The 13856-nt window shown below is 40.8% G+C and overlaps 1 protein-coding gene across 1 annotated transcript in view; it reads left to right on the top strand.

Moving 5' to 3' along the window:
• Positions 1-13856, top strand: part of dnah6 (dynein, axonemal, heavy chain 6) — a gene marked incomplete at its 5' end in the record, with an annotated part of 83950 nt that overhangs the window by 23893 nt on the left and 46201 nt on the right. Inside the window, 11 exons of the mRNA XM_079421155.1 lie at positions 3076-3213; positions 3325-3492; positions 4164-4312; positions 5358-5465; positions 6794-7349; positions 7454-7576; positions 7738-7920; positions 11239-11382; positions 12548-12769; positions 12873-13020; positions 13102-13259. Coding sequence (XP_079277281.1) covers positions 3076-3213; positions 3325-3492; positions 4164-4312; positions 5358-5465; positions 6794-7349; positions 7454-7576; positions 7738-7920; positions 11239-11382; positions 12548-12769; positions 12873-13020; positions 13102-13259 — 2097 coding nt within the window. The remainder of the gene's footprint in view (positions 1-3075; positions 3214-3324; positions 3493-4163; positions 4313-5357; positions 5466-6793; positions 7350-7453; positions 7577-7737; positions 7921-11238; positions 11383-12547; positions 12770-12872; positions 13021-13101; positions 13260-13856) is intronic.

Genomic DNA, 13856 nt, shown 5'->3' with positions numbered 1-13856 from the left:
CTTCTCCCAGAGGGGGTTAAGTGACATTTAGACATGTGAAGTAACCCCTGTATTGCACATGGAAGTCTCTGAGATGGCTTAGGCTGCATCATTAGAGATGGCAGAACGTGGTCTGCCAGGGGAAACGCCGCTCTAATAAGCATACTGTGGAATACACATATGGGATACTGACAGGGTCTCTCATATGGGCACTAGCCTCACACCAGATTTCAAGAATTCATTGGCTGAAAGGCCTGGCGCCAGACGCTCTGCCACGTCTGGATGCCGGAGTGCTGGAGGACTCGACAGGGTTTTTCTGATTATGGAACTTTCTGGAGAATTAGTCGTAAGGATGTTGCAAGCCGACTCTGAGCCGGGCCTCTCAGTGCCACTACCCGTTTGAGGTGAGAACACAGGAGGAAACCGGTTCGACACGTAGGCTATAAAACCTAGCAAACGTGTTGGGAGTCGCCCAACACGCAGCTCTACAGATGTCTGGTAGCGAGGCACCACGAGTCAGCGCCCAGGACGATGCGACACCCCTAGTGGAGTGAGCACGCAACTTGAGCGGGCAGGGCACACCTTGTGCTTCATAGGCCAAGGTGATGGCATCCACTATCCAGTGGGCCATCCTCTGCTTGGAGACAGCCTTCCCCTTCTGCTGTCCTCCGTAACAGACAAAGAGCTGTTCTGTGGTCCTGAAGTTCTGAGTTCTATCCACGTACTGTCGAGGTGGAAGAAGCAGGTTTCCTCCGGTGTATGATGTGTTTGATGTGTCTGCTTCTGTGCTGCCGAGAACTGCTGGGCAAAGCTCTCGACAGCGTCGCCGAAGAGGCCGGTCTGTGACACGGGAGCATTCAGGAACTGTACCAGCCAGAGATGGCGCTCCTGGACCACTAGCGTGGACATCGCACGACCCAGAGACTGTGCGGTCACCTTCGTCGCTCGAAGCGCGAGGTCCGTCGCAGCACGCAGCTCATGTAGAACCGCTAGGTCGTGACCACCCTCGTGCAGGTCTTTCAGGGCTTTGGGCTGGTGGAACTGCAGTAACGCCATGGCATGGAGGGCAGAAGCCGCCTCCCCACAGGCTCTACAAGCACTGCCAGTTAGACCTGACGAATACTTACAGGCCCGTGAGGGAAGACATGGGTCACCCCGCAGGGTGGTAGCGGCTGTTGGACATAGTTGCATGGCCACAGACCGCTCCACCGAAGGGATGCCCGCGTACCCCAAAGCGGCCCCACCATTGAGGGTGGTGAGGGAGGATGAGTCACAAGATTTGTTTCAGGCAGTAAAAGGTGCCTTCCACGAACTTGTAAGCTCCTCTTGCACTTCTGGAAAGAATGGCACCGGAGGGGGGTGCTGAGAACCAGCGCGACCCCCCCCGAGAAACCACTCGTCCAACCTCGAAGGATCGTGGAGGATTCCACACGAGCCGGGAAAGCATAGCCGTCATCTCTGGGTCTGGCTCGGACAACGCTACCACACCCGAAGGGGGCAACGCTGCCTAGTCGTCATCCCTGGAGAGAGAGTGCTCACCCTCCGATGCAGCGATCGATATCTGGTTGTCAGAGGAGGCACCAAAGGAAACGCCTGGTGCACCCCGTCCAGCAGAGGGCCCAGCACGCTCCTTCGGCAGCTCCACCGGCTGTGGAGTGCTTGAGGGGTGAGGAGCTCCACTTGGGGAAGCCGTCACCGTGCTCTTCAAATCACCTCTGACTCCACCGGATACAGCACCACCCCGTGTGCTGGGACGAACGCTGGATCGTGGCAGAGGTAGAGGGACTCTGCCATGTTTAACATAACGAAGTCTATTACGCAACTCCGAGATGGTCATGTCCCCACAAGAAGAACATGAACCATCCACGAAAGCTTCCTCAGCGTGCTGAATGCCCATACACGTGAGGCAGCAATCGTGACCGTCCTGAGGCGCCAGGAAACGACCACACCCAGAAACGCACGGGTGATAAGACATCTTTAAAAAGACGCGATCACCCGTGTTTACTCTTTTAGAGAAATTGCTCTTTCAGTGCTGAAGCACGCAGGGGAGCTGGCCACCGCACATTCCTAGTGTGGCTGTCAGCCAGAAGACGATCTTTCTCTCCCGTCCGACGTGACCATCGCTGCTGCGCCGTAACGCCCGCACTCGCTTGCAGAAACACTCTCTGGAAGGGGAGAGCAGTAGCTTCATCACTACTGCTCGGCTCCGAAGCGAAAGGATGAATTAATGCGGTGCACCTGCTGCCTCTTATACTCACGCTGTGATCAGCGGCAGCTGGATGCAATGTTCGCATGCCAATGTCCATTGGCTCGTTTTGTTACACTCGAAGTGGACACAACTTTTACTATACTGATACACAATCTATAGAATGTAAACAATGAAAGATAAAAGATAATCACAACTTTAGTTTTTTCACTGTAGCCTACACAAATTATATCTATGGGTGTTGGCATTATTTTGTCCAACTCGTGTATTTCATCCATTAGTGGTCCATCAGTATGGGTTTCATCCATTAGTGGTTCACCAGTGTGGGTATTTCAGTGGCCTACATTATGTCAGTGTGTAAGGAGCAGAGTGACCAGAGGCCAATATGTATGATAATATGTATAATTTAATTTCTTGAAAGTAAATGGTACACTTGTATAATCCAATATTTAGGGTAACTGTCAAGTAATTGTCAATGTGTATCTACTTTGTCATTGGCATGGTTGTCACATGATTTTGGAATCGACACATTGGGGATGCTACAGGTTGACCAAACAGGCATGACGATAAACTTGAAATGGCCAAACATCAGTCAAACTTTTTTTTTCTTTTAAAATTGAAATATTTTTAACTTGAATGCCACATTTTTATAACATTGTGTCATGCCTGAGACACTGCAAACAATGAGAAAGACATTAGTTTTAAGTTGGAAAAAAGTTGATATAGTTAATATGTTACTACGTTAATATTCATGCTGTGGCAGTGTTATGGTACAATTAGTTTATATATAGCTCTGTTTTATTGTATGCTATATTTTCATTTTAAGCATTTGGAGGGTTCCGTGTTCAGTTTGCTGCAATTGTTACAGTATATTGCATTTGTGTGTTCAGATGATGGGGACATTCTTCAGTGGTTTGGCTCAGTCTGGTGCCTGGTGCTGCTTTGACGAGTTCAATCGCATCAACATCGAGGTGCTGTCAGTCATCGCTCAACAGCTCATCACTATCAGAAACGCCAAGGCAGCCAGGGTAATGCACATACACACTTACATACTGTATGCATGTACAATCTCAATTGCGATCAGTTATACAGGAATTATGTGCAACTGCATGTGTCTAGATTGTGTTTGTGTTTGGCAGCTACCTCGGTTCATGTTTGAGGGGAGAGAGATAAAATTGGTGATGACCTGTGCTGCTTTCATCACTATGAACCCCGGTTACGCTGGCAGAACTGAACTCCCTGACAACCTGAAAGCCCTTTTCAGACCCATAGCCATGATGGTGCCCAACTACACTCTTATCGCTGAGGTGTGTGATTAAACAACCTGGTCTGATCCCAGTAATGATGATAAATCACACTAGGTGAGAAGTAGAGGGGTCAGAGATGTCACTGCTCACCTAATGCGTGTAATCATTAAAAGCTTTTGTTTGTTCATGTGTGTGTGTGTATGTGTTACTACAAGGAAACTGGTGTCCTACCACTGAATTCCTGTTTGTGAATTTGAACAATTGACTCGTTGTTAAATGTACTTTTAACTTTAACACACACTATATTTCCTATATATATATATATATATATACACACTTAAGTTTATTATATATACACCGGTATGATAAAAATCTAATATATTTTTCCCAATTCCCTAAAATCCCCCTCTCTTTGGCACCCATATACATTTATTTTTATATGTAATTATTAATTAAAATTAAATAAAGATTAGATAAAATATTAGTAGATGTATCAGTTCACCAGATTTTGTCCAACAAAACACTCTTAGGGAACTAGGGAAGTCCCATGTAGCCCCCAAACAATATACTATCTCACAGTGTGAAGTAGTTTGGGAACCACAGCTTTAGAGGATATCTGTTTAAGTGGAGTTACATGGGTCCTATTAAGTCTTTCAATAATAGCATGTCTTATCTGACAGCCCAAGCAGTTCTACAGTGTCTTTAACCTTAAAACCTCTCTCTCCCTGTAGGTGATCCTGTACTCGGAGGGCTTTGAGTCTAGTAAGACTCTTGCAAGAAAGATGACTCAGATGTACAAGCTCTGCAGTGAGCAGCTCTCTCAGCAGGATCACTATGACTTTGGCATGAGAGCTGTCAAATCTGTGCTGGTCATGGCAGGGTGAGACAGAGCACAAACACATTTTCACATTACTCAACAATTCTCTAACATACACTACCATTAAAGATTTTGGGGTCGGTATAATTGAAAAAAAAAAAAATAATTGAATTATCACCAAGGCTGCATTTATTCAGTCAAAAATAATAGTATTCATATTGTGAAATATCATTACAATTGAAAACAACTTTTCTATTTCCAAATATTTTGAAGTGTATTTTATTTCTGTGATAGCACATTTGAATTTTCAGAAACTATTACTCTTCACTGTCACATGATCCTTCAGAAATCATTTGAATTGCTGATATGGGGCTCAATAAAATTTTTATTAGTACTCAGGTTTTATATGCAGCGTAAATTCACTTTAGTGTCCCTTTATTTCATTGTGTGATTCAGTGATTTAAAAGGTCTGTCTTTAAATCAGTGTGATGAACAACTGTAGGCAAGCGTGTTTAAAAGAGAGTAAACATGAGCACTATATTCTGTGTAATGTACTGATATGAAGTTAATACAGGTTGTTTAATAGTCTTTATGATTCACACAGTACTAATTAGTGGTGCTTACCAAGGCAATAATAACACATCAAATTGTGCAGGTTGTTGAGAGATGGGATCAGCCCTATGATTTACGGAAAATGGACATTATAATGTGTGGGAAAGAAAAACCTTAAGCCAGGAAGCAGCCACATAGCAACCATCTAGAAATGCCTTAGCAACCACCCTAGCAAAACCACCTCCAACATCCTAATATTGTGGCAGGCAAGCACCACTTACCTCATATTTTCCACCCTAGCAACCACATAGCATTGCACTAAAATCACTCACAAAGTGCACTCACAGAGCATCACTCCCATTTTCTTCAGAAAATGTAAAATTCTTGTTTGATTTGTGAACTCCATCTATAGTCAGATCTATTGTGTGATTACCTGTGTGTATTCAGGGTGAAATACTGAACAAGTCCAATTTTTTGGGGTTGCTGGTTGTGTGTTCATGTTCACATTTTCTGAACAACCTTTAATATATTATGTATTATGTGTGTGCGTGTTCAGGTCATTAAAAAGAGAAAACCCTCACTTGAGCGAGGATGTTGTGCTGATCAGAGCTCTGCGAGACTCAAACCTGCCCAAGTTCCTCAAAGATGATGCACTGCTTTTCAGGTGACCACTCATTGTGTTTACAACACATACAATTTTTAAAATGTTTTTGAAAGAAGTCTCTTATGCTTACCAAGACTGTATTTATTTGATCAAAAATACCATAAAACAGCATTATTTTGAAACATTATTGCAATTGAAAACAACTGCTTTCTATTTTAATATATTTAAAAATGTAATTTGTTCCTGTGATAACAAAGCTGAATTTTCAGTCTTCAGTGTCACATGTTAGTTAAATCTGCCAAAACTTCCCAACACCTAATTTTAGGGATGTCCTCATATGTAAAAACAGTATAGAAATAAAGTAAAGTTTGTTTAAAAAAATGGCATGCAGAAAGTTTTCTGTCAGGGTTATTGTAGTGTTTTTAGTATCATTGATAAGTTATTAGAGTGTTTATTAATATTTTGAATCAATTTTTTATTTTTATATTTTCCTTTTCGTTTAAATTTTAGGTAAATTTTTTGTCATTTTATTGTGTGATTTTGTTATTTATTAATTTTTAAAAAATATATTATCTCTACAGTTTTTATTCGTTTTTAGTTGTTGCAATTTTAGTACATCAAATTAAACTAAATGAAAATAGGGTTCATGTTTATTTCAAGTAACAAAAATGTTTTTATGGCTCTGATAACCCTCTAACTCTAATAACCCTGAAGGTCAGGGTGTAGATTAAGGTTAGGTTGCAGTATTTATGACTAGCTATTAAAGCTATATATATATATATATATATATATATATATATATATGTGTGTGTGTGTGTGTGTGTGTGTGTGTGTGTGTGTGTAAATATGTGTTATATATATGTGTAAATGTGTGTGTGAATACTGTAGTCATTTCACATGATCATATGATCTCCACCATGAGGGGGAGCCACCATTATGTATAATAAAATCCATCTCATGTGAGTGTCCATTATTGTACGCATATTTGTCATACCATTCATTTCTTTAGCTATAAACATCTGGACAGGTGTTTTTACTTTTGATAATTTTATATTTTAAGACCTGATTCAGTCAAATTCAGTCCAGATCCAAATATACTATATCGAGGGTTGAGAACAAGTGGTAAGTGACATTTCACCAACTTTACAGGAGAGCCTAAACAAAAAATGTACCATAGTTTGATCTGACTTTGTGTACTGATTTCAATTGTGTATAATACAAATTTGTACACTCATGGATGACAGTACATTTGCCAGTAGACAAAGCTCATCAAGAGCTTTCATTTGATGTATATATCTCCATTTCACCAAAAATGTCACTTACGCCCTTCTGGTTCTCAACCCTCGATATATGTCTGGATCCCTAACTCTTCTTTTTCTTCCCATTAGTGGCATTTTGTCAGACCTCTTCCCTGGCGTCAGCATCCCAGAGCATGACTATGGTGTCCTGCAGTCCACCATTCACTCATCCCTGTGCCAGCGCTCCCTCCAGCCCCTCCCAAGCATCATAAGCAAAGTCATCCAACTCTACGAGACCATGCTAGTCCGCCATGGGGTAATGCTCGTGGGGCCGACCGGAAGCGGAAAAACCACTGTCTACCTTGTGCTGGCAGACACCTTGGATACCCTGTATCATGCTGGCCACCAAAATCCCTTCTACCGCCCTGTTAAGACCTATGTACTCAACCCAAAGTCAGTGAGCATGGGCGAGCTTTACGGGGAGGTGAACCCGTTGACGCTTGAATGGCGGGACGGTCTTATGGCGCTTTGTGTGCGGGCAGCAGTCCAGGACTTCAGTGACGACCACAAATGGGTGATCAGTGACGGGCCGGTGGATGCCCTGTGGATCGAGAACATGAACACGGTGCTGGATGATAATAAGATGCTCTGCTTGGCTAACAGTGAAAGGATCAAGCTCACGCCTTCCATACACATGATTTTTGAGGTGAGATGCTCAAATGTGCACCTGTTTGTTGAATTCCACACGTACTTTCTGTTTTTAATTAGAGGCTAGTCACGCACACTTACATACTACGCTTTCTCAATCAGGTTCAGGACCTGGCAGTAGCGTCTCCTGCCACAGTAAGCCGTTGTGGGATGGTGTACATTGACCCAGAGGAGCTTAAGTGGATGCCGTATGTTCAGACGTGGCTCACAGGTTTTGCAGAGAAGGTGAAGCCTTTAAAACTCTCAGAGTTCTTATTAGAAGCATTAGAAGGAGTTTTAGTTTTATATGCAATATGTATTTTGTATGTAGCTGGTTGTTGAGTGTTTTCTAGCTCGGTTTTTATACCTGTAGAGCTATCGCCATCTCGGAAATTTTGTTTTTTTAGATTACAGAGCCTGTACGTGGATATCTGATGGAGCTGTTTGAACTATATGTAGAGAAGGGCCTGCAGTTTGTATCAAAGCACTGTGTGCAGGCCATTGCACAGGTGGACATAAGTAAAGTCACAACCCTCTGCTGCCTACTGGAAGCGTTACTGTTCAGCGATGGAGCCCCTAACCTTAAAATGGTATAATTCATCTCAACTATCACCAAAATGAATATGTTAGAAAGCAACATATGTTAGAAAGCTTCGGCAGGATGTCTGATTTATAATGTTAAAGATGCCAAAGAAATTTGATGCTGTATACTACTAATAAAATAAATAAAGTAATAATTTTATTTAGGTCCAATGCATTAAATTGAAAAGAGAGTAAAAATATGTATAATGTTAAAAAATATTTCCATTTCAATTAAATGCTGTTATTTTTAACATTTTATTCATCAAAGAATCCTATTGATAATAATTAGAAATATTTCTTGAGGACCAAATCAGCATGCTATCATGATTTCTGAAGAAACATGAGACCTTGAAGACCAGAGTAATGGCTGCTGAAAATTCAGCTTTGCCATTGTAGGAATAAATTATATTTAATATATATTAAAATAGATATAATAGATAGTTATTTAAATTGCAATAATGTTTCACGATATTGCTGTTTTCACTGTCTTTTTAATTAAATAAATACTGCATTGATGAGCAAAAGAGACTTTTTTTTAAACATTACAAAAATCTTACCACCTCAAATGACCCCTACTTAAAATATAAATGCTATATATTCACATGTACAAAGACCCATATATATTGTGTGAGGAAAAAAAAGTGTTATAATGTGAAGACAAATGTATTTTGTGATATTAAATGGCTTTAATACTGTTACTGTACATCAGGGGTGGGGAACCTTTTTTCTATCAAGGGCCATTTACATTTTTGTAACATCCTTTAAGGGCCATTCTAAATTTTTGAACATATATCACTAACCTCTCTAATGCGATGGTTGGAACTGCTTCTCTTTGGCGAGGTGTCTGATGTTAGATGGCAGTGATGACGATGCTACTCGCAGCTGGTTTTCCAAGTTTGGGTCAGTCAGTCTTGAGCGGAATCGAGTCTTTGCAAGAGTCAGTTTTGAAAAGAACTGCTCACAGCAGTAGGTTGTCCCAAACAGAGATGCAAACTTCAGTGCATGTCTCCTCAGAATGGGAAAATCCTCAGAACGTACATACAGTTTATAGAACTCAAGCAGAGGGAGGTTGTTGTACTTTGCTTTGAGCTCGTCATTGCTTTGCAGCTCAATTATTTCATGTTGTAGGTTGTCAGGTACTTCAGATGGTTCCACATTAAATGGCGTAGCAAATATGTTCAGTTCATTTTGTTTACTTTTCATGTCCTGAAACCTCTCGCCAAATGCCTGATGCAGTTTTGCACACTCACCAGCATACTCAGCTGTCATAGCAGGCTTTTGTTCTTGTAGAGTAGGAAAATGCACAGTGTTACCCGTTTCCAGTTGCAATTGCCACAGCTTTAATTTCGCCTCAAATGATTTCACGTTTGAAAGCAGAGAGCTGAGAAGCTGGTTCGGACCTTGGAGCTTGACATTCAGCTCTGACAGGTGCTTGGTTATGTCCACCATAAAGGCCAAATCACACAGCCACTTGTCTTCACTGAGTTCCACAACAGGTTTTCCCTTAATCTCCATGAATTGTTTTACTTCTTCCCTCAAATTGTAAAACCGTGAAAGCATATCTGCACGACTCAGCCATCGCACCTCACAATGGTAAACCAGATCTCCATACTCGGACTCAAGATCACTCAGTAACTCTTTGAACTGGCGGCTGTTTAGCCCTCTGCTTTTGATGAAATTTATGGTGGAAACAACAGTTGTCATTACACTCTGGAGCTTCAGGGAATGTGCACACAGACTCTCTTGATGTATGATACAGTGGCATACAATTAAATCACTTGGATCAAGATTGAGACGACTCATTTCTTTTTTGACCAATGCAGTTAATCCCTTTTGCGAGCCAAGCATGGCTGGCGCTCCATCTGTGGCAAGGCCACTTAACTTTTCAAATGGTAATTCAAATTTATTCATTGCCAAAACAACTTGCTCAAACAAATCCTCACCTTTGGTAGTGCCATGCATGGATTGCAAAGACAGCAATTCCTCTGTCGTTTCAAACTCAGCAGTAATTCCACGCACAAAGATGGCTAGTTGGGCGGTATTAGTTATGTCCGTTGTTTCATCGCAGGCCAGAGAGAAAAACTGGAATTTTTTTGCAGTGTCATTCAGTGTTGTTTCAATGTCTTGAGCCATATCAGTAATCCGTTCTGCGACAGTTCTTCGAGATAAACTGACACTTTGGAAGAGTTTTATTTTGTCTGGTGCAAGCAGCTCCGCAGCGGCAACAAGACACTCTTTCACGAACTCTCCTTCTGAATGAGGTCTCAGTTTCTTTGCTATTAGCTCGCTCACCACAAAACTTGCATGAATAACGTTCTCCCTGTCAGAATGCGGTCTTGTGAAAACTGCTTGTTGGGCACTCAAACTCCGCCGAAGAGTGTTAACTTTATCCAAGCGCATTTGTCCTTGCAACTCAATCAGTTTAGCATGCTTCGAGCTGTAATGACGCTCGAGATTGGCCTTTTTCATCACTGCAAGCGCATCTCCGCAAACTAGGCAGACTGGCTTGCCTTTGACTTCAACAAAAAAATAATCGTTTGTCCATTTTTCTTGAAAAGCACGACATTCTGCATCTACTTTTCTTTTCTTGCCTGTCGCCATGATGCTTATCAGCGACGACAACCGTGAACGTTACGTGCATGTTTCACGTTCACGCTGACTGTGACCCAGACAGGCAACCCTATTTCATATAATTATAAATTATCTATAATATTATATTTCTATTTTTTTATATATATATCTGTCATTTTTCTATCACAGGAAAATTAATTGCTGTGTAGCTTTTTTTTCTCTCTCTCTCTTCCTGAGGGAGGAGGGGGGATTTTGAATTGACTGATGGGCCGGATCAAACTGTCTCGCGGGCCGCATACGGCCCGGAGGCCGGACGTTCCCCACCCCTGCTGTACATTATTAATAAATTTGCAAATTATTAATAATGTTATAAAAATGTTTTTTTACCTACTGATAAAGTAATTTTCAATATATAAACCTGAAAAGAAATTCAGATTTATTCGCAGTCATACATTTAAGTACAGACTTAAATGCTTTTCTGCTCCATTACTCCATTAAGCATAAACATGAATTCACATTCTTACTTCTCCCTGAATGTTTTTTTTTTCTGATATAAAGATGCATAAAGGAGTGGGAACTTGAGTTGCAAATTGAGTATCATGAATCAAAACCCTGAACTGGCACAGTTCAGAACACTCATATCGATGTGCAGTAGTTCTGCAGTTGCTAGAAATTGCAGTATTATGGTATCCAACTGTTTGCTTTGTCTGCTTTCTTTTAAATTTGTGTATGCTTTTTTGTGTATGTATTTACAGGAGGCCAGTAAGTTGAACAGTATGTTGTGTCAGACGTTTGTGTTCTGCTACCTGTGGGCACTGGGGGGAAATTTGATTGACAGCCACTGGGACACATACGACACATTTGTCAGGCAGCAGTTTGAGGGCAACAGTGATGCAAAGGTACATTTTATATACACTGAAATACGCCTCAGATCATTTTGATTAAGTATGCTTACATTTATGGATAATTTTATCAATAAACACACAGTAATGGGGACTTTCTCTTTTATTGTCATAATTTATGACAATCATATCAGCTTCATAGCATTTTGTTCAGAAAAAGACACCATTATGTGTTACAAGATTTGGAGGAACATGTTTAGTTCTTCACAGATCTGCAGCCATAGAGTTTTTATAATTTTACATAATCAAAAAGGCAATTATTTTTTTCTTCTCTTGTCCCATTATAATGTTTTCTTAGTGACCATACAGTAGCTATTCCTGTTTAATAACTGATATGGAACATTGAAGCCACTAAAAACCTCCTCTGGGCTTTGACCCTGAAAAGAGCATATTAACCTGACTCAGAGGTCATCGTAAATTATATATAGCACCTGACTGGTTCAATTCTTTTCATAAAGACAGCTACGTCTTCTGTGTCTCATGTGTCTGTTACATTCTTAAATGTGACCTTAGGAATATTTAATGAGAACTAGATTGAGGGAAAACAATATGTTCCAGACATTTGTATAAGGATAAAGGGAAGGTGTGGTATTTATTTCAGAAGGTCGGAATGCAGTGGAGAGTGTCACTATTAGTATTCCACAGAGCAAGTCAGAATGAGCAAGGGAGGAGGGGAGGAGTGGAGAGCAGAAGAAAAGGAAGTGGTGAATTTGAGATGAACAAGGGTGCTAGAACCTGCCCTTATAATAAAGAGTCCAGAAGAAAAAAATCTTTCTTTTCTATTCTCAGACTCTAGTGGGTTAACAGCATTGCTATTACTGTTGATTATACATAAACAAACCCCCTTATGATTGTTACTTTGACGGACCCAAGCAATATTTAGAGACCAGAATAGCATAGCAATCTTTTGACTTTGGCCACTGCAAAGCAACCAACCAACCAGAAGACCCCTAGATAGATAGATAGATAGATAGATAGATAGATAGATAGATAGATAGATAGGTTGGTTCTTAAAAATTGTGTGACATCCCTGTCCCTATTCACTTTCATTTCATAGAAAAGAGCGACTATGACATTCTGCTAAACATCGAATTTTGTATTTTAATAACATTCAAAATGGCATAAAGTACATACTAGAGTGAACTCTCTCTCTCTTTAACAGTTGCCCAGTGGAGGTGATTTATGGAGTATGTATATGAACTTTGATGCTAAATGTTTAGAGCCATGGGAGAAGATCATTCCCTGCTTCAGTTATAACAGTGAGATGCCCTTCTTTGAGATGCTGGTGCCCACCACAGACACGGTGAGGTACGGATACCTGATGGAAAAACTGTTGTCTGTCAATCACTCTGTCCTCTTTACGGGCATCACTGGAGTGGGAAAGGTAAGGCTGGTGTGTTTAATGTAATGTAAGTGTGCGTGAAGCAATAAAGTTTTCCAGTGTTCATCACTACAAAACTGCTTATTAGGCATATTGTGCATTTTAGTCTGTGGTGGCACGGGCATTGTTGAACAGTGTGCAGGAGAAGGCAGGTTATGTACCCGTCTACATCAACTTCTCAGCCCAAACTTCATCAGCTAGAACTCAAGAGATCATTGAGTCAAAACTGGAGAAGAAGAGAAAGAATATACTTGGTAAGGGGCATTGGATATGATTTGGGTGGCTGTGTAAACTGCCATACTGAAAATCATCATCTGTGTGTTTATGTATTTCAGGTGCTCCTGCTAATAAAAAGATTGTGGTGTTTGTGGATGATCTGAACATGCCAAAACTGGACAGTTATGGCTCTCAGCCCCCTATAGAGCTGCTCAGACAGTTTCAGGACTTCCATGGCTTCTATGACAGAGAAAAGTTTTTCTGGAAGGAGATTCATGTAAGAAACAGACACTTACACATTAAAAACAGAATCATGTGTCATGATTCCTTTAGAGATATTAAAAGATTTGTCCTGGTTTCACGTCACTGGCCAGGATAAGAAATCAAAAACTGTTACTTATTCATGACTGGTATTGTTTAAACGGGAATAAATAAACAAAAATTTTGAATTTTTATAAGTTTATATTGTGTGTTTGTGTGTGTATCCACAGTAGTAGTGTTGTTTTGATATACCACTGTATAATTAGGATTTATTATTGAGGGTCAGGGACGGGGTGTACTGAAAAAGTCATTAATAGAGTCATTAAGGAATCAGAATTGTTAACTAGAACCAGAATTGTTACTTTCCTTAAGATTTCCATTCCTAATCTTGTGCATCTGCTGTGAGACCAGTAGTTTGCGCAGAAACCTCAGGGACTACATTTCAATTTTATCAAGCATTTTAATCGTTAAACATTTTCTCACTCACTACCTCACTGTCTCTCTTTATGGGCATGGAAAATAATGTATGTTGTAACAATTATCATATAATGAGCTGGACTAATGCTTGATGTTTGAAGTAGCTGCTCTCATTGTAATGTTGCCTTACCTCGGG

Source organism: Barbus barbus (assembly GCF_936440315.1).
Source record: "Barbus barbus genome assembly, chromosome: 7".
Lineage (NCBI taxonomy): Eukaryota > Metazoa > Chordata > Actinopteri > Cypriniformes > Cyprinidae > Barbus > Barbus barbus.
The sequence above is the reverse complement of the archived record's forward strand: the minus strand, read 5'-3'. Positions and strand labels throughout refer to the sequence as shown.